Source organism: Artemia franciscana, chromosome 14, assembly GCF_032884065.1.
Source record: "Artemia franciscana chromosome 14, ASM3288406v1, whole genome shotgun sequence".
In the NCBI taxonomy this organism is placed as follows: domain Eukaryota; kingdom Metazoa; phylum Arthropoda; class Branchiopoda; order Anostraca; family Artemiidae; genus Artemia; species Artemia franciscana.
The window spans coordinates 33,523,630-33,544,933 of record NC_088876.1 but is presented as its reverse complement, the minus strand read 5'-3'; the positions used below and the strand labels follow the sequence as shown (position 1 = coordinate 33,544,933).

The following is a 21,304-nucleotide window of genomic DNA, read 5'->3' as shown; positions in this document are numbered from 1 at the left end:
TGTGTTATTACTAAAAAACAAAAACTATCGCTCTTTCTACTTTCTTAAAATTTCATATAAAAGAACCTGCTAGGTTTTATATTGTTCTTACTGCCTCAAAAGTCGACATAGTAGAAATGGATAAATACAAAAAGGGATGGTCTATTTGGCTTCTCTTTTTGAGGGATACAAAAAACTTTTAAAAACGAATACCCCTTCGTCCTTGGAAACGCCTTGCCTTGAGCAGATCCTAGGTGTAAAGCTTGTGTGGAAAAGCATGGGCTGAATTTAGGGATAGTCCTCAATCCTAGGAGACTATATTTCATGGTGTTAAATTTCGTAAACAATGAGTAAAAGTAATAAAATCAACTTGACGACTTTTTTAGGAAATTTTTGCGGTGTGTAAAAAAAAAAAAAAACCGACAAGCAATACCAATAACAAGTTTGAAACAAATCTGGTTTGTTTACAATATTTTATGAGGCGTAGTAGTTTCATAATCTACCCTTTCAGTTATTCACCGCTCATTTGATAAGGCGCACGGACCCAAGGGTGTCACTTAGAGAAGCACGGACCCAAGGGTCTCATTATATGTCCTTCAATTATACAGACTGACAATCTTTGCATGATTTTAACTTCAATAATATGTAAGGTTTATCTGGGGCAAAATGGAAAATATGTTGTACTCGAATGGGACGGGATGAAGTAAAGAATGGATTGAAATCAAACTGGTACTTTTTTTGGGGGGAGGGGGAATGAGACGAGTGAAGCTATATTGAGTAACATGAAAATTAGAAAAGAACTAAGAGTGAAGTAAAGAAGGCGAAGAACGAAGGCGAAGAGCGAAGAACGAAGGAATCATAAAGAGGTATGTGTAAAGTAGAGGGAAGAAATAAAAAAATAAGAGTAACGTAAAGCGGCGTAGTGAAGAAGTAAGAGTAAAATAAATTTAAGAAGTAAAGAAGAGAACAGAGCAAAGAAGAATTGAATGAAGCCAGATGAAGTAAAGATGAAAAGTAGTAAAGAAGTAAGAGTGAAATAGCCGTCCTGGCTGAGTGGTTGGCGCGCTGGTATGGGAATTCTGTGTCCCAAGGGGCAAGGGTTCAATCCCGGTTGTGACCAGCTATTTAGTTTGGGACGGGGGTCAGTGGCGTGACTCTGTAAGCTCAGCCAGAGTCGACCCAGCTCTAAATGGGTACCTGGCGAAATCTGGGGAAGGTAAGCAGGAAGTGTGTGTGAAAGCACAGGATGGTTGACCCCCAACCCCCCATTGCACTTCCTGGCTGAAGGGCCATGAAACGGAGATCAGCACCGCCGGTTGGGACCTTTAAGAGCGAAATAAAGTGACGAAGGAAAGAAGAGCAAAGTAAAGTGAAGAAGTAAAGAAGTAAGACTGTTGTAAAGCGAAGTACTGAAGAAGTAAGAGTAAAGTTAAGAAGTAAAGAAGAGTAAAAAAGAAAAAAGAAGTAAAGAGTGAAGCTAGATGAAATAAAGATGAAAAGTAGTAAAGAAGTAAGAGTCAATTGAAGTGAAGAAGGAAAGAAGAGTAAAATAAAGAGAAGTAGTAAAGAAACTCAAGAAGTAAAAATGAGTAAGAAGTAAAGATGTAACTAGGGGGTAAAGATTGAAGGAGGGTGCAGCTGTTTTGGCCTCTGGCAACTTGGTGGGGCTATAAATTGTTAGTAGTAATAGTAGTAGTAGAAAAACTACTGGTCCATGTTCTTGCACTGTTACTAATGGGTTAAATCTTGTTCCAACAATTGCTCTCATGTTGAATCCTGTTCACTTACACATTTTACAATACACTTAACGGTGTCGAATTACCCCCTCCCGTACCTCTTTAGAAAAATTTATTGGCACCTTTGGGTTTTATACTTGGTCAAAGAAGTATGTTAAAGCACCCTTCACGTTCCAAACACATTTACGTTTGCTGTTTTTCTTGTTACGGTTCTAGCGTCTATCTCCCCTTTTGTAAAAGCCATTCCTTTCATACTGCAAAGCTGCTTTGTTCTGATGTGAGATTTTTTTTTCTAGATTTTTTTAGCTTCGCCCACTACCGTCGGCAGTTCGCCTTTGACCTTTACTTTGCGTTATGTTAGTCTTATGTATATTCATAACTGACGATAACTAAGATTGCTTAGCTATCGATAGCACTAATTACTATAAATCTACTTTGTTTTTATGAAATTCAAATTCCGTTCTTTTATTAAAACAAACAGTTGATTTAATTCATATAATTTTTCCTTCTCAGTAAGGCCTCCCTCAGGCCACTCGGCGCGTCCCCGGTTGGGGGATAGGAGAAGGCCCTACAGATATGTAGGGTACCTCCATTGTGCAGGAAGTGCAGGCAGAGAATGGATCTAGTCCCAGGGGGTCTATAATAGAAGCTGGGGCACCCTACTCTGGGGCCGTATATACAGGCAGAGGTGACACCAAGTTGACTTTTTATCTCATATCGCAATCGTTTGCAGCCCTTGAGACCTGAAATGCTATAAAATGTCTACAAAATATTCAAGTTCCTGGCGTCTGTGGTATTTCTGCAGAACTTCTCGAGTATGGAGGTGTAGCTATGGTCCTGTGACTCCAGCTCACCTTCTCAGTTATATTGACGTCAGAATGCATAACGAATGATTGGTGTGCTGGCATCATATTACCACTTTAGAAATAAAAGGGCAGTCCCCAAATCTACACTGAAAATCGGAGGATTACGCTTCTTTCTGTTCTCGGCAAACGCTTTGCCGCAACACCTTTGGAGAGATGTTCTGCCTTCATACGTAGAAATAGAAGAGCTCAACAAGCTGGGTTTTTGTCTGGCAGGTCGACAACGTTGCAAATTTTCACTATATACCAACTGATTGAGAAGACGCGAGAGTTTCCCTGAAAAAAGTACATCACATTTGTAAACTTCAAAGTAGCTTTTGATTCTGTTGATTACCGTTCGCTCTGGCTGATATGAAGAACCACATGCCTATCCCATAAGCAAGAACGTATCCAGAATTATTTTTTGTCGGGGGGGGGGGAGTACGAAAAAACATTTTTGTTAAGTTTTTACGAGTCGGACAAACATTTAGGGGGAAGGGGTTCAAACCCCCTTTGTTCCCCTGGTTAGGCTTTGCTCATAAGTATTGCTCACTTTTCGAAAAGCTTTATGATGGTACACAGAGCTTTGTGGAAGTCAATGGAAGACGCAGCCCCAGAATTCTCAGTGAAGACAGGCGTCCAGCAAGGTTAAACCACCACTCACGAGCTCTTCAACTGCGTGATTGACTACATCTTGACTTGAACGACAAATTGTTTTCGATTTGGTCTCTATTTTGGAGACCGTGTGCTTGCTGGTGATGACTTCGGTCTCGGGTCCGAAGCTGCGTACCAATCAATGGAAGCCCCACCTTCTCAGTGAAGACAGGCCTCTGGCGAGATTGTGCCGTCACTCCCAAGGTCTTCAACTGCATGATTGACTACATCTTGACTTGCACGACAATTGTCCTCGGTTCGGTATCTATTTTGGAGACCTTGTCCTTACTATCGCGAACTCCACTAGTGATATAGCCTTAGTCGCGGACACCATCGGAAAAGTCACCGAAGCTCTTCACGTGCTTTCAGAAGAAGCCTCTGAAGTTGGTCTACGGATGAACCTAACGGTTTAGGCACTGTTTATGAGATAATTTTCTTAGCGTTATCGAACACATTTTATATTAACGCTTATGTATTTGCGAATATTAATTTCCCGGAATATTTCGTAGAACCCAGTTTTCTTTTAGGAAACTTCGGGGAAAATCCGAAAAATTGTGAATAGTGAAATCATTGCTTGTGAAATAGAATCTTACCATTATGTTTTTTCTGTTTACAGACAATGTGACTTTGACTATAGATGGGGTTCTTTACCTGCGAATTTACGACCCTTACAAGGCATCGTACGGTGTAGAAGATGTTGAATATGCAGTTACACAATTAGCACAAACCACCATGAGGTAATAGTTCTGTTTGATTATTTTTGTGTTTAACTTCTTTTTTTCTACTAAAAATTGGAAACTAAATCTTCCCCAAACATTTTTGCAGGCTTTTTAAACTGATTCCTAACCAATGGGACCCACTCAAAATTGGGGATCAAAAGGGTTTAAAGTGTTAAGGCGGTGTGCTTAAAGCGTTAAATGACGTTTTGAATTGAGATTTTCTTTTTTCGTTGGTACTTTAAGGCAGTGGTTCCCAACCGGTGGTACGCGTACCACAGGGGGTACGCGAAACCCTCGCAGGGGGTACGCGAAGGTCCCAAAATTAATTTAGTCTACATCTTTAAAACTTGTTTCTGAGTCAGTTCCAACATTTCCCTCAAAATCAGATAACATAACCCATTGTACGTAATTTCAGACTCATTTTCAAAACTTTCGCTTTCAGTAACCCGCTAATTTTTCTCCATAGCCGTAAGGTCTCGATGCTAATTTTTTTCCATAGCCGTAAGGTCTCGATTTAAACTCAGCGAGTTCAGTATCTTGTCATCTGTTGAAACACGAAGTTCGTGAATTGTGGTTGCAAACAAAGAGGATAGATTCCTGATCAGGAATAACAAGAAGCCGAATGATGGTACCCAAAACTCTGAACCTGCACCTAAGAAGAAGAAATATGACGAATCATCGGTCAAAGTGCGTCGATATTTGTCAGAATACCTAGGGCTCGGATTTAGTGCGACAAAGTCTGATCCAGTGAATGCACAGTGCGTTCTTTGTGGTCAAGTCTTGGCCAACAGTTCCATGAAACCTGCGCATATGAACCGGCATCTCAGTACTGTGCACCCTTCTCATGTCGGTAAGCCCATAGAGTTTTTCAAGCGTAAACAAGAAGCATTCGCTAGTAACTGTTTGGAAATTGCAAAAGTGGCATCAGTTTCTTCAAAGGCTCTCCGGGCTTCGTATGCTGTTTCATATTTAGTTGCGAAACAGAAAAAACCGCACACCATCGCCGAATGTCTGATATTACCAGCACTAGTGAAAGTCAGTGAAAGAATGTTTGACACGAAAACTGCTACTGCCCTTCAGTCTATACCTGTGTCGAACAATACCATTTCAAGAAGGATAGAAGACATTGCAAGCGATATTGTCATGCAGGTTATTGAGCAAATAAAGTTGACGAAGATGTTTGCGTTACAGCTTGACGAAAGCACGGATGTGTCAGGTGAAGCCCAGGTGATCGTCTTTGTTCGATATCAAGATTGTTCTGACATAAGAGAAAATATTCTGTTTTGTCAAAACCTACAGTCAAGAACAACAGGAGAAGAACTATTCAAGGTGATTGACAAATTCTTCGCAGAAGGGGGCATCTTGTGGGACTGGTGTCTATCAGTTTGCAGTGATGGAGCTGCCGCCCTAACAGGGAAGAATAATGGGCTCATGGCCTGGATAAGGAAGAAAAATCCAAAGGTGAAGTGGTTGCACTGCATCATTCACAGGCAAGCTCTTGCATCGAAAAGGATGAACGCACATCTGCACGAGACCCTCAACGAGGCTGTAAAAGTGATCAACTTCATCAAAGCCCGACCACTGAACTCAAGAATGTTCAAGTTGCTGTGCCAAGAGATGGGTTCAGAACATCAACATTTACTTCTGCACACAGAAGTTCGCTGGTTGTCTCGTGGGAAGATTTTAAACAGACTTTTCGAGCTTCGACAAGAAGTTCATATGTTTCTTCTGGAGCAAAAATCTGCATTCAGTTCACTTTTTGAAAACCAGGACTGGGTCTGCAGGCTGGCCTATCTTGCGGATATTTTCGACAAACTGAATGACTTGAATCTGTCAATGCAAGGTTTCCGGACGGACGAACTCTCCCTGAATTCGAAGATGTGTGCTTTCATCAAGAAATTGGAGTTCTGGCTTAAAAAGGTTCAAAGAAACAGCGTTAGTGTCTTCCCGACCCTTGACAAGTTTGCGGACGATAGTGAAATTGATAACCTCAACACAATCTGTGATTGTATTCGGGAGCATCTGACAAAGTTGCGAGATGAACTTGTGTCATATTTCCCATCGATTATGAACCAAGATAGAACGCAGGATTGGATCCAAAATCCATTTGTTGAAGACGTGACCTCAAGCTCCGGTCTTAGTGACAAGCTTACAGAGAATCTGATCGAACTTGCCAGTGATCGCGCCTTAGAACTGAAATTCCAAAATGTAACTGTTTCCCAGTTTTGGCTGGAGGTGAAAGGAGAATACAAGGAACTAAGTGAAATCGCCATGTCTGCTTTGTTACCATTCGGATCCACTTACCTTTGTGAAGTGTCATTTTTGGCAATGTCATTGATCAAAACCAAACACAGAAACAGACTGAGTGTACAAAATGACCTTATAATTGCCGTTAGTGACATCGAGCCAAGATTTGATAATATTTTAGCAAAAAAGCAGCCTCAAGTTTCTCATTGATTTTGTACGTACATTTAAGCACCGTCATATTGGACAATAAATCTCGTGTTTTTGAAAATCTGATTTTAGTTAAGAAAAAAGTAAAACAATGATTCTCAAGAAAGGGGTACGCAAACTTTTTGGGCCTTGACTAGGGGTACGCGGACCGAAAAAGGTTGGGAATCACTGCTTTAAGGTGATGAAACTGAATGTTAATAATCTAGACCTACTTACAATTTTGGATATCGGGCGAAAATGGGGATTTTCGTTGAAATCGGACGAAGGAGGCGATGTCTACAGTGGGAAAACGTCAAGGAAAGAGTTGAAGTAGTGACGTACGTATCACCGTTACCACTTAATTCATGGAAATACCTAAGGCCAATACAGATGCGCCTGCAGTTCTTCCAGTCACCTGTGTTCATGTGTCCTCCTTTTACTATTTCCCACAGAGTTCCAACTTGCCCTAGTTCTTTTTTCCAGTCAAGGACGACCTTCTTTTCGTTTGCTCCCAGCTGGATGGCCAAATAACGCTATTTGGCTGATAGTCGTAATCCTAGTTTTTCATGTGTCCTAGCCGTCTTCACCTTTGTCATTCAAAACGATGGTCATTCGTTTGAATGAACATGTTGACTTTTCTTTCAGGGGGTTCCCCTGTAAAGCATCCTGCTTTTGTTCCTTAACCTTTTGAAGTGCCGACGTTTCAGAGCCGTACTTATCACCGTTGTCATCACAGTGGCTTCCAATATTCTATTAATAGTTGACCATATCGAAGCTTAGATAGGCCGTTCAAAATCTGAATACTCAGTCTATACTTTCCAAGTTTGCTCAATAATTTTTACGATTTTTCAAATACTGAAATTTTGACAATTTTTGTTTCAAATACCACAACGATTTCAACGCTATAGACTATGTTCAGCACCTGTATGAAAAAAAAAGATATTCCTTAAAAGATGTAACTAATTTTGAGTAAAACATTTTGAATTATGTAAATTAAAATGAGCTTTATTATTTCAATATTTTCACTGTGCAATGCTGTTAGACTTTCATCCTTTCGGTTATATCTTGCAAATTCGCTAGAGTAGGCTTCAAATATGCTAATCTAAATTGGTCATATCTGCTTCTACTACTGCTAAGAAATCGCTGCAGTACCAAGCTGCCTGAGGTGAACCACAGCCTCCCCTCTCCTCTTTACACCACAGCCTCCCCGCTCCTCTTTACACCACAGCCTCCCCTCTTTACACCGTCCCCAGAAGTTCCCATTTTTCTTAAATCTTTCCTTACGAGATTCCCCTACTCCATACGGAGACCACCTGCTTTTCGTTTGGCCCTAGACGGTTGGCCAACAAGGACTATTTGGTGATCTGTCATCCTTCATCCGCAGAACGTGTCCTAGCCATATCAATCTTGCTCTTATTACAACCCTTGAAAGTAGTATTGGGCTGAATTTTTCAATACCTCTGATAAACGTTGTAGTTGCGCAATGATTCTCAGTAACGTTGTGGTGAATTTATCTTCTTGATGTTTTTCTGCAAATTTACACCTCTAACAAATGTTGTAGATGTGCAACGATTCTCGTCAACGTTGTGGCGATAGAACGATGACAACCTGTGATGCAAAGAATTCTTTTAAGATGTTTGGAAATTCGGGAGTGACCTTTTTATAAATCGAACTCAAGATTCTTAGAGTTGTTTCGTAGTATAAAGGGATATGAACTTTAAATCTATTCTCAAACGAGGATACATGTGAGCAATTTAAAAGGACCTTTAAATTTTTGAAAGATCTTCTTGCTATTCGTAGTGCTAAGGAAGATTTTGAGTCAAAAAAGGTCCTTAAGTGTGCCGCATGTGTGGCACTATATCGACCCTTAGCTGTACATTTGGCAAGTATAGCTAAGCCGAGATTACATGTAACGGTATAATGCACCCAGATTATAGCCGAGCCACCATAAGCAAATCTGCCACGTGTGTCTGTTGGTTCAGGATGGATTTTGGTTGATCCAGTTGGTTTTGGACATATCACACCCTGATTATAACTAAGCCACTATAAGGTATAACAAGTCTGTCGGTTTAGGTTGGTTCCAGTTTCTCCAGTTGGTTCTGGATGCATCACATCCAGATAATAACTAGATCTACGTTGCATGGGCAACGTGAGGGGATGCGGCAATCTTTGTTCGGCTTCGCCGAACGAAGGTTTTTTTGGCTCTGTCAACACTTTGGCTTTGTTTCCTCGCTTCGACTAAACGCTGAAGTTGTTAATCTGTAAGGATCTTATAGATAAATTAGGATCTTATAAATAAGGATCTTATAAATAAATAATAGGTACACCAATTCGTAGAAGTTGCAAACCCCTCATTGCAACTAGTAAAAGTTGTAAACCTCCTATCTCTGAAGATGATTGTAGCCTAACAATGATTATTTCTTACAAGTCACCTACATGTCTTACCACTGGAACCAAATTGGTCTTACCATCAAATACACCGGATAAAAATAATAGGTACATCAACTGGCAAAAGTTGCGAACACGTCATTGCCGAATATGATTATGAGCTAACAGCCGACTGTTGCTTAAAACTCCCATATCTGTCTCACAATTTGTATCTGCCTATTTTTGGTTTCAGTGTGTACCTTACTACTGAAGTTGTCAACCCCTTTAAACTTTCAAACTGGTATATCTCATAAAGGAATTTTTTTTACCAAAAAATGAATGACATATACTTTGATCAGCTCATCAAGAGCTATCGACTACCATAAAAAAAATATATCTGTCTAAGTGCAAAAATTCACTTTTTTGCCGTAGGCCCAGTTCCTAACGTCATCACTTAGAAAGGAGCGAAGTATAAACTCTAGTTTCTTTAGCAATGAGAGAACTTTTAAAGTTTAAGAGGCACATCTGATACCATTTCTCTACTGCAATCCCAAGTGCGAAAAACCGAATGATAAACTCAGCTGAAATCGCGAACAGAAATGGATAGAAACAATAGATGGCAGCACTTTCGGACTCGTGGAAAAATGCCACTTTTTTGTGTCTGTAAATTTTTATATTTGTCACTCAAAGAAGATATATTGGTTGTGGGGCCGGGTAACTGCGGCATTTAACACTTATAAATTTTAGTCCATCTTCTAGCAGGCAGCCTGCTTGCCTGCTAGAACGGAGCTTTCCACTCGAAAGCAGAAACATGGTTTGATGAAACAAAGGCTTCACTGCATAACTTCAGATAGTTTTCTCTGACAAAGGCTATTCAACTCCAATTCACTTCACACACTACAGGGTCTGGCTCAAGGACAAGCAAAAACCATCCTTTTTGGCCCCAGGCAAGAGTTCTGCGAAGCAATCCAAAATGCAAAGTCATATTCATCAAATCCAGTCTGAAGTCCACACTTTCCGTAAAAAATGCAGTGGTCAGACCCTTACCACTTTCTAGAAATAAGCGGAAATCGGGCTGATAGGGAAAAAAACATAACAAAACCAAAGTGTTGCTCTCGCAACACAACTAAGCCACTGCAAGCAAATCCGACAATTGTGTCTGTCGGTTCAAGTTAGTTCTGGGTATATCAAACTCAGATTATAACTAAGCCACTACAAGCGTATTATATACTTATTACAAGCGTATTATATACACTTATTACAATTACAATTATATGTATAATTACATATGTATATTACACATTATTGTTTACATTATATATGTATTACATTATATATGTTATATTATATTTTATTTATATTATATTATATTATGTATTATATATATATATATATATATATATATATATATATATATATATTTATATATATACTAGCTGTTGGGGTGGCGCTTCGCGCCACCCCAACACCTAGTTGGTGGGGGCGCTTCGCGCCCCCCCCAAGCCCCCCCGCGCGCGTAAGTCGTTACGCGCCATAATAGTTACGCGCCATTGTAGTTGTGTCCCTATGTCCCACCTGTGAATATAGATATATATATATATATATGGTTTTAACTACGTAAAACTTGCGAATATACAACATTCTTTGCTGTCCCATTGTCTTTGCATATAAATAGATTGTCAGGTTATCCCCCTGTTTCCCCCGGTGTCCCCGTTGTAGTTGTGTCCCTGTGTCCCGGTCGTTATTTATATTCCCTGTGTCCCGGTCGTCATTTGTATCCCGGTGTACCGGTCTGTATATACATTCGTTTTTTAGTTTTGTTTTTCTCCTTTATTTTTTTCCTTTTTTTTTCTTTTTTAGTTTATTTAGATTTTTAGATTTTTTAATTTTTTTATTAGTTTTTAGTTTTTTTTTCTTTTTAGTTTTTTTGTAGTTTTTACCTTCTTTTTAGTTTTGTTAATTTTTTTTTTTACTTGTGTCCTGGTCGTCATTTATACTCCCTGTGTCCCGGTGCTTTGTTGATTGCTAATCGAACATTCCTTTTGTCCTGGTCGCTTTCTCTTTGAGTGTCGTCATTTATTTTTTTCTTTTTTAGTTCTTTTAGTTTTTACCTTTTTTAGTTTTTTTTTAGTTTTTAGTTTTTTTAGTTTTTTACCTTTTTTTAGTTTTTTTAGTTTTTTAGCTTTTTTATTTTTTTTATTAGTTTTTAGTTTTTTTGTAGTTTTTGCCTTTTTTTTTAGTTTTTTGTCCTGGTCGCTTTCTCTTTGAGTGTCGTCATTTATTAGTTTTTTCCTTTTTTTTTTTAGTTTTTTATTGGTTTTTACCTTTATTTTAGCTTATTTTTCAGTTTTTTCCTTTTTTTTAGTTTTTTTTTATTTTTTATTTTTTTTAGTTTTTTACCTTTTTTTAGTTTTTTTAGTTTTTTTAGTTTTTTAGCTTTTTTACTTTTTTTATTAGTTTTTAGTTTTTTTTTGTAGTTTTTGCCTTTTTTTAGTTTTTTCAGTTTTTTTTTTAGTTTTTTATTGGTTTTTACCTTTATAGTTTTTTTAGTTTTTTAGCTTTTTTATTTTTTTTATTAGTTTTTAGTTTTTTTTTGTAGTTTTTGCCTTTTTTTAGTTTTTTCAGTTTTGACGTCACCTAATCCAGTTTTTTCAGGTGACGTCACCTGACACATCCATCCACACATCCATCCACACATCCACAGACAGACAACTTATTTATATATATATAGATATCTATATATATAAAAATAAGTTGTCTGTCTGTCTGTGTGTCAGGTGACGTCATGTTTCTGTGTCGACTGACGTCATGAAGTTAGTTGTCGTCATTTTTGCTATGACGGTTTTTGCTATGGCCTTGACGTCATTAAAGATATTTAAGACATGCGTTCACGGAAAAATGTTTAATTGTAAAATGACTGAAGAACCTACAATGGCAACAGCCGAGGAAGCTGCTCAAAGAGTCTATGCCAAAAAACTTGCTGCTGATAGAGAAAATAAGAAAAGAAAGCGTGCCGAGGAATCACAAGAACAGCAAGAAAACAGGCTTGCAGCTGATAGAGAAAGTAAGAAAAGAAAGCGTGCCGAGGAATCACAAGAACACCAAGAAAACAGGCTTGCGGCTAAAGAACGCAAAACCGCGCAGTTAGATGAAAATCCACCTGGAAAGCGAGAGTCAAAACATATCAAAACTGAAAATGATAGCGATGATGATTGGGTTTGGGATTTTGACTTGGATAAGGTCATCAATGCCTACCAGATTTAAGTTAAAAAACAAAGGTTCGGCGATATGTACTTCATAGTGACGCTGAAAAATAAAGAAGAAAAAAAAACTGAAAAAATGTAAAAAACTAAAAAAAACTAAAAAAAAAAAAACACTCAAAGATAAATTACAGACCGGGACACAAACGACGACCGACACAGAGGGAATATAAATGACGACCGGGAACCTCAAAGAAAAATTACAGACTGGGACACCCGGACACAAATCACGACCGGGAATATAAATGACGACCGGGACACAGGGACACAACTACAACGGGGACGCCGGGGGCACAGGCGGGATATATAATTGACGACTGAGACACAGGGATTGTTTGAATAGAAATTACAGACCGGGACACCGGGACACAAATGACGACCGGGACACTGGGACACAGGGAATATAAATGACGACCAGGACACTCAAAGAGAAATTACAAACTGGGACACCAGGACACAAATGACGACCGGGACACAGGGAATATAAATGCTATTTATATGCACAGACAATGGGACAGCGAAGAATGTTGTATATTCGCATGTTTTACGTAGTTAAAAATATATATTTATATCTATCTCTATTCACAGGTGGGACACAGGGACACAGCTACAATGGCGCGTAACTAATATGGCGCGTAACGACTTACGCGCGCGGGGGGGCTTGGGGGGGCGCGAAGCGCCACCCCAACAGCTAGTAATATATATAAATAATATATTATATTATATTATACTGCGAGTAAATCTGCCAGTGTGTCTGCAGGTTCAGAGTGGTTCTGAGTTGGTTCAGTTGGTTCTGGATACATCATACCCAGATTATAACTAAGCCACTGCAAGCAAATCAGAAAAGCGTGTCCGTCGGTTGAAGTTAGTTCTGGTTGTATCACACTCAGATTATAACTAAGCCACTACAAGCAAATCTCTCATGTGTATGTAGGTTCAGAGTGGTTCTGGGTTGGTTCAGTTGGTTCTGGTTATATCGCATCCAGATTATAACTAAGCCACTGCAAGCAAATCCGACAAGTGTGTCTGTCGGTTCAAGTTGATTCTGGGTGCATCACACCCTGATTATAACCAAGGCACTACAAGCAAATCTGCCGGGTTTGTCTGTAGGTTCAGAATAGTTCCGGGTTGCTCCGGTTGGTTCTGTGCATGTCACACTCAGATTATAACTAGACCATTACAAGCAAATCCGCTAAGTGTGACTGGACCTTTAACATTAAGAAAGAATTTGCTACTTGTGTTACTAGGAAGATTTTTAGCCAAAGACGGTCTTTAAGTGTGTCTCATGTGTTGGAACATGTCCACTCTTAGCTGTACATTTGGCAGGCTTAACTAATGGCATATCATGCTCGGATTATACCTAAGCCACTACAAGAAAATCTGCCAGGTTTTTCTATCGATTCAGGTTAGTTCTGAGTTGACTCCGTTGTTTATGTGTATATCACACCCACATTATAACTAAGCTACTACAAACAAATCCGCCAAATGTTTCTGTTCTTTCAAACTGGTTCGGGGTTGGTTCAGTTGGTTCCGGTTATATCACTTCCAGATTATAACTAAGCCACTGCAAGCAAACCCGACTGATATGTCTGTCGGCTCAAGTTAGTTCTGGGTACATTTAATCCAGATATAACTAGACCACTAAAAGCAAATCTGCTAAGTGTGCCTGGACCTTTAACATTGAGAAAGAATTTGCTACTTGTGGTACTAGGAAGATTTTTTGCCAAAGACGGTCTTTAAGTGTGTCTCATGTGTTTTAACATGTCCATTCTTAGCTGTACATTCGGCAAGCATAACTAATGGCATATCATACTCGGATTATACCTAAGCCACTACAAGCAAATCTTCTAGGTGTTTCTGTCGATTCAGGTTAGTTGTGAGTTGACTCCGTTGGCTCTATGTATATCACACCCACATTGTAACTAAGCTACTCCAGAACAAATCCTACAAGTGTGTTTGTTCATTCACATTGGTTCTGGGTTGGTTAAGTTGGTTCTAATCATATCACATCCAGATTATAACTAAGCCACTATAAGCAAATCTACGTGGTACGTCTGTTCGTTCAGGGTTGAAAGCTCTGGCGAGTCACAAAGAGACATTTGGCTCAAATTACATTCGAGCAGCATTGTATTCTAAATCTGTATTCTTTATTGATATGTTGTTGGGAGTTTTGTATTCATGTAATATTAAAAAGCAAGGACTCAGACTGTTGGAAGGATAGGACGGTTACTTTAAATAAAAAATATTTATAGAGAAATATATTTGTGTAACGGTGCAAAGATTTCTAATTATGTGTTGGTATTTAGAGATTATTTAGGCTCAAATTACATTCGAGCAGCATTGTATTCTAAATCTGTATTCTTTATTGATATGTTGTTGGGAGTTTTGTATTCATGTAATATTAAAAAGCAAGGGCTCAGATTGTTGGAAGGATGGGACGGTTATTTTAAATAAAAAATATTTATAGAAAAATATATTTGTGTAATAGTATATAGATTTCTATTTATGTGTTGATATTTAGAGATCATATACATGATATAATAATAAAAAAAAAAAACATAACAAAAGACTTAAACCTTCTTGGATTATTTCAACCACTTAAACATCTATTATATTACCAAGCAAGAGAGAAAAAGAGAAAAGAAGAAAGAAAAAATTGTGCACTTACTCGTTTCCTGGTCGCAACTTCCCTTCCTACCAATAATTCATTCTATTTACCTTCAGACCCAAAATCTATTCAACAGCAAAAAAATATTTCCTTTTAAAAGGAACTCAAGAGCTATCAAGTTTACACAAATCTAGGGCACATCATATCTCTAGTTTCTTTTTTGATGTGCTAATACATTTTGCGGCAATGCCCCCTCCCCTTGGATTGTTATGGAAATAGATCAGTATCATCAAACGCTTATTCTTTCACAATTTTAAGAAATAATACTGACGGTTTGCTTTCGTAATTGTGTAAATTGTTAACCTGATAAAAATGTTACCTTTTTCCCTGCTTAATTGTGGTTCGAAAACTTTATTAAATCAGACACTTATATTGTATCGGATTAACGACGCTTCTTGTCTACTAAGGTCCCTGCGTCAGCTCTGCAGTGTCTTAAGACCTAATACAAAAAGCTTAGGGCCAGGTTTATCCTTGATTCATAAATTTTTCCTAGTTTTCATTTTATGACTTTATCTATCTTTTTCTTATTTCAGGTCAGAAATAGGGAAGATTTCACTAGACACTGTATTCAGAGAAAGGGAATCACTGAACATTGCCATTGTCACAGCCATTAATAAGGCGTCTTCGGCCTGGGGAATTACGTGCTTAAGATACGAAATCAGTATGATTTTTATTTCTTATAAGGAGTGTGGGTAGCTTAGAAGAGTGGAAACTGGTGCTAGTGTCCACAAAAAGAAAAAATCATCACTATCTTACAGTTTGTTTTTCCTTCAATTTTTTCCAAAAATTTATGACCGATGATGTCCACAGGACTTGCAGGAAAGTTTGTGCCTGGAATTTTTTTTGGGATAGCAATGGGGGCGACAGAGATTTTTGGGTTGACTCATGACGGATAACATCCGCTGGACTTGTAGGCAAAACGAGGTACTGAGATACTTTCAAACACTTTTTGATTTGCCCATTGGAAAAGCCCTGCAGAATCGCTGTGGGGTGACAAAGATTCTTCAGTTAACTCATAACTGGCAATGTCCACTGGACTTGAAGGCCGGCTGGCGTCTGACACTTTTTCAAGCGCTCTCAGTTTTGCCTATTAGTAAAGCCTACCAAAGTCAGAATGGACTCATGACATAGATTTTACGTTGAAAGCTTATTTACAACAAGTCGCCTGAACTCGGAGAATGAATGGGTGACCTTAGTTTTTTATATTGTAGTGGCTTTGCCTATTTAAAAAGCCCATGTGGGAATCATAGGCGGTCAACCAGAATTTAGGAGTGACACGTGACTGACAAGTCATCTGGACTTGCAGGTGAACAGGCGTCTGATCTCAATTACTGACAGAAAAACGATTAAAAAGTCGAAAAATATGATAAGGGAGATGGCATTGACGTTTTATTTTTCGACACTAGCGCCAGTATCCATTCTCGGAACCCACCTATATTCTTTGGTTCTTGTTAGAAGAACTGGACTTTCTCAGAAGAAAAAGACTTTGGTGTCTGTTAGAAAGTAGATTTTAGAGTAAATCTACTCTAAAATCGAGAAAGTAGATTTTGTTCCTATTAGAGTAGATTTAAAAGATTTTTTGATGCATCTAACAAAACACTTACTTTGAAATTCAAGTTTGTCATTATGCAAAAATTTAAATGAAAATGAAATGAAACCAAAATGAAAATTTAAGCTTAAATTAAGCCAAAATTTAAGCTTTTGTAATCTATTGAGTTTGAATAATAGTGCCAAAGCTTGATAGAAAAGAATGCGTCTCGTTCAAACGCATTTCCAGTGAAAACGTGCTGAGTAAGGAGCAGTGGGAAGGAAAAGTCTTTTTTTCAATTTAATATTTAAATTCATATTCGGTTTTTAAATTTAAAATCCTCTCTACCTATATTTTTAGGATATGTAGAGCCTGAACAATGTTTTTTTCAATTTAATATTTAAATTCAAATTCGGTTTTCAAATTTAAAATCCTCTCTACCTATATTTTAAAGATATTTAGAGCCTGAAAAATCTTTTTTTCAATTTAATATTTAAATTCAAATTAGGTTTTCGAATTTAAAATTCTCTCTACCTATATTTTAAAGATCTGTAGAGCTTGAAAAATCTTCAGATAATTGGCTTTGCTTGAAAAGTTTTCTCATTGTTTTCTCTTCAAATATAATTTGCTCTCTGTATTTTTAGTCTCTGTGCAAGGTTCAATCAGCTAAAATTCTAGTTCAGAAGGCTCAACCTAGTTCAATCTATTCTTGCAGCGTAAGGCCGTATCGAGGGGGGAGGAGGCTTTGCTGGGTATGAACCCCCCCTGCCCAAATTTTTGTTCGACTTACGAAAATGAAACAAAAATGCATATAAACAAACTTTTGATGTGTTTTTAAACTTAGTTTTTGTAACCCCATCCCATCTAAAAAAAAATATTCCCCTCCCTCCTCCGACCAAAAGTATGGGTACGCCCTTGGTGCAGCATAAATTATTCCTTGTGTTGCAACACATTTTACTACGTCTGTCAATGAATTTTTTCCCATTTTTTCCCCATTTTTTCCTTATGATGGCAAGGAAAGTTATTCTTACCAGTTTCGTTCCTCGCGGGGCACCGCAGGTTGTTTTACTCCACTCTGAGTCATAGTCTTCTTCGTGTGAAGCAAATACTTTTTGCTGTCTTTCAGACAAAAATCGAGCGCAGTGGGTAGTGTTTAGCGTTTAAAACCCATTCGTTTCAGATTTTGAGAAGTCACTAGGTGTGATAGGAGATCAAAAGCTTTGCGAAAGTCGATGGCTGTTGGTTGACAAAACAAGCTTGCTTTTCAAGCCACTTCAGGATCTGATTGTACATTCTGACTAGTTATATAGACATCTCAAATTTCTTTTTTCCTTACCATGGAGAAAGGCCGAATCCAGGGGGAATTCAGGATTTAACCCTTCCTCCGCACCAAAAAAAAATTGTTTGACTCGTAAAAATGTAGCAATAATGTAAATAAATGGACCTTTGATATTTTTTTTAAGTTTGTTTGTGACCACCTCCCTTCTCTCTATAATATCCTGGATACACTCTTGCCATGAATCCTTACTGAGTTGACTATTAAATTCTTTGATTTGCAATATTGTTGCCATTGGTTTATATTTATATATTACTGTGAAGTGGATGTGCAATTAGTTAATTATGTTAAACAATTAATAAGTTAACAATACTTATTTATTGTGCTGAGTTTTCTACGCATACATTTTTCATTTGAATTATATAGTCAAATTGACCTGCGGAATCCTAAACAGTTATTAAATAGCCTTTAAACTCATGTCTTTTTTGGTCCATTAATCGTCATAAGAAGTATTATGCACGAATTATGTGGAACAGGTTTGACCTTGTCTTAGTACGTGTAAAAGATGATCAAAAGGGACCACGCCTTCTTCTACTTCTAAAAAAAGTCGGTCATGAGATTGCCATGGAATTCTGCCGGAAATATCCTTTTTGGTTAGATCTGACTAAAGCTTGGACTACAAAGGTGTAATCCTTTGTGAAGTTCTGGTAATATGCAGTAAAACCAAGGAACAATTTCACCTGTGACTTCTTGTGACTATCTTGAGAAAGCTTTCGTGGCCTCGACCTTGCTAAACTAAGTCGCTAAACAAAGAAGATACCCAGAATTGCTAAACAAAAGAAGAAACAAAATTGCCAAACAAAAGAAACAAAAGAAAACAAACAAAACAAAACAAAAACAAAAGAAACAAAAAGGAGAAACAAAATTGCTAAACAAAGAAAAAACAAAATTGCTAAACTAAAAAGAATTTGCTAAACAAAAAAGATATCTAGAATTAGTTGAACGCTCTAACAATGAAACATTATTTTCATAAGAGTACTGAGCTATACACACAATATCAAAAATATTTATATAAAATTTCAATATTTTCTAGTTTTTCACGGGCACCATTTATATTCTGATAAAATACTGAAATAAATTTTTAACGCCCCAGAGCTGTAACATTGTTTCTTTGGCTTTGAACGGGAAGGTGATTTTTCATTTCTACACAAATCAAGCTATTATCTTAAACCTACTTCTACTTCTGAACTTTTTGCTGGGTATTGCTTCAAACTGACATGAATAAAAAAAGAGCGGTGTTTATTTTATTTTTATTAGCACTGCTTGCCAAGAATTCTTATCAGTTGTTCCCCAATTAAGACGAGCCACTACAATTAAAACGGGGCTTAAGAATAACGGTGAATAATTATATGCACTAAATTACAGTAGTCAAATCATTCATAATAATTGAAAAGAATTTGGCCATTTTTTATTGAATAATATTTTTAGTTACTGATATCAATAATTCAATTTGAAAACAATAGTCCGATATGTTCTTCATATTCAAATTGGAACGTAAGACGCTAAGTTGTCCTTCAATATATTTGCATCAAAATCAGCCTCATCGTTTTTTGTCACTCATGTGCTGATTAATTCATTAAGTTTGTAGAGCTTTGTTTTAATTAATGTAAGAGGCTTAGTAAACCTTATTACACCGGTTCACACCGTGAAAGAGACCACACCTGTCTTTCCTTTTCCAGTCTATTTATTGGTAGGTGTAACGTTAGGATTATAAAAGGCCACGCCCTACTCTTCTTTTTGACCAATAGCAATTTTGACTAAACGGTGTTTTAGTCTTTCGTTATTAGCTTTACTAGCCTTTCTCATGTTATTGCCCTTGTATTTCATGATTCTCTTAAGACCCATCTCCCTCTCACTCTCAGAAATACGTTTTTTTTTGGAAAAAGAAAAAGAAATGAAATTAAAAATGAAAATGAATTAAATGAAAAAATTAAATGAAAATTAAATTAAATTAAAATTAAATTAAATTAAATGAAAATTAGTCTAAATTAAATGAAAAAGAACGCAGAAAAGCAACCTCGCCCCCTACCGTAGATTTTGGGACACACTTGTTTGTATCCTCATTAAAGAAATATCGAAAGACTATACTCCGCCCTCCACCCTTGCATTCTCTTGAATTAATGCAATTGATTAGTCACAAATTCTTGATTTACATGTATTTCTGGATTTCTTTTAAGGCCCATTCTCTCCCTCCCTCCTGGATTTAAAAAATACGTTAAACCATGTAAAGCTTTAAACCATGGGTGACCTTCTTCTCTTCTTTTTCTTTCTTCCTTTTTCTTTTCTTTCACACAGTTTTGAAACTTCGATATTTTGGTCATTTATGCTAAATTTGTTAGTCAGTCTTGTTAATCAATCAACCAATTGCTTATTGAAGGTTTTTAATGCTTGAAAAATAGAAATTGGATTTTTTGTAAAATTTTTAAAGGAAATTTGAAAAAACATCTTTTACGAAGACTGTGAAATCGCACTTCACTCTGATAGGCTTTTTAAATGAAGAAGGCGTATCTATTTTATGAATCGAGTACGGTTGACGTTATAGATATAAATAATCTTTTATTATAGATTATAAATTATCTAGTCTCTGATTGCATGTGAAAATTTGCAGTCCTCACGTTGAATTCTCGAAAATAAGGTATTATTCTGCAACTAAATTCTCAAAACACACTGCCTTTCCATTTAGAATTAAAATGAAATTAAAATTCTAAAAAATCAAAAAACCTTTTAATTAGATACTTTTGACAAATTATACTTTTTTGCATAAACTATAATATAAATTTTATATATTTCGGAGTTGTTTTTTTTATATATGTTTAATATAAGTAAAATTCGACGTTCTTTTAATATTTCGGAGTTTTTTTTAATATATGCTTAATATAAATAAAAATCGACTATTTTTAATATATCGTAGTTTTTTAATATATGTTAAATATAAATAAAATTCAACGTTCTTTTTAATATTTCGGAGTTTTTTTTTAATATACGTTTAAAATAGAATTCGATGTTCTTCTTTAATATTTTGGCTTCACATTCGCAACGTTTTTTTTCTTTTGTATAGAATTTGTGTTTCTTTTTCAATCTTTTTAAATGTGTCTTGAATTGCTCAGGCTAGTTTGTTTTTTGTCTTGTTTTTTGCATTTTCTTTTACCTATTAATTAAGTCTCTAATAATTAGACTTCCATTCCTATTTATACGAAAAACTTTTTTTTTCTTCTTCTTTTTTTTGTGGGAACTTAAGTGTCTTATAAAAAGCTTTATCCGCTGCTGAATATTTGTATTTCATTTTAATTATTTCGGAGGTCTAACCAGAAAGGATATTTGAATTCTGTATTTAATAACAGTCAAGCTTTAATTCCATCCTTGCGTAGAAACCTCTGAATATTTTTTCGTCGTTTATTCACTTTGTTAATCTCTTACACAATTTTGCACTGTCATTTAGGGGTGGAGGTTGGAGATATAAGGGTATCTTCCAGGGAAAGAAGTTTCAAACCACTTAAAATTGTACTTTTATCGCTTATGCTGAGCCTTATTCTGATTTAGTTCTGATATACTCTTTTGTTCTTTAATTCTGATTATAATCCTTGTTCTGATTTAGTTTTGATTTATTCTGCTGTTCTTTGTTTTCGGTTTTGCTTCTAATTTTGGTTCTTATTCTGACTTAGTTCCGATTTATTCTATTTTTTTTTTTTTTTAATTTTACTTCTGATCACAATCCTTGTTCTGATTTATTCTGTTGTTTTTTACTTTTGATTTTGCTTCTGGTTATGATTCTTATTCTGTTT

The 21,304-nt window shown here is 36.7% G+C and overlaps 1 protein-coding gene across 1 annotated transcript in view; it reads left to right on the top strand.

Moving 5' to 3' along the window:
* LOC136035611 (stomatin-like protein 2, mitochondrial) overlaps window positions 1-21,304 on the top strand; it is a 45,691-nt gene that overhangs the window by 13,927 nt on the left and 10,460 nt on the right. The window contains exons 4-5 of the mRNA XM_065717497.1: window positions 3,828-3,948; window positions 15,192-15,319. Coding sequence (XP_065573569.1) covers window positions 3,828-3,948; window positions 15,192-15,319 — 249 coding nt within the window. The remainder of the gene's footprint in view (window positions 1-3,827; window positions 3,949-15,191; window positions 15,320-21,304) is intronic.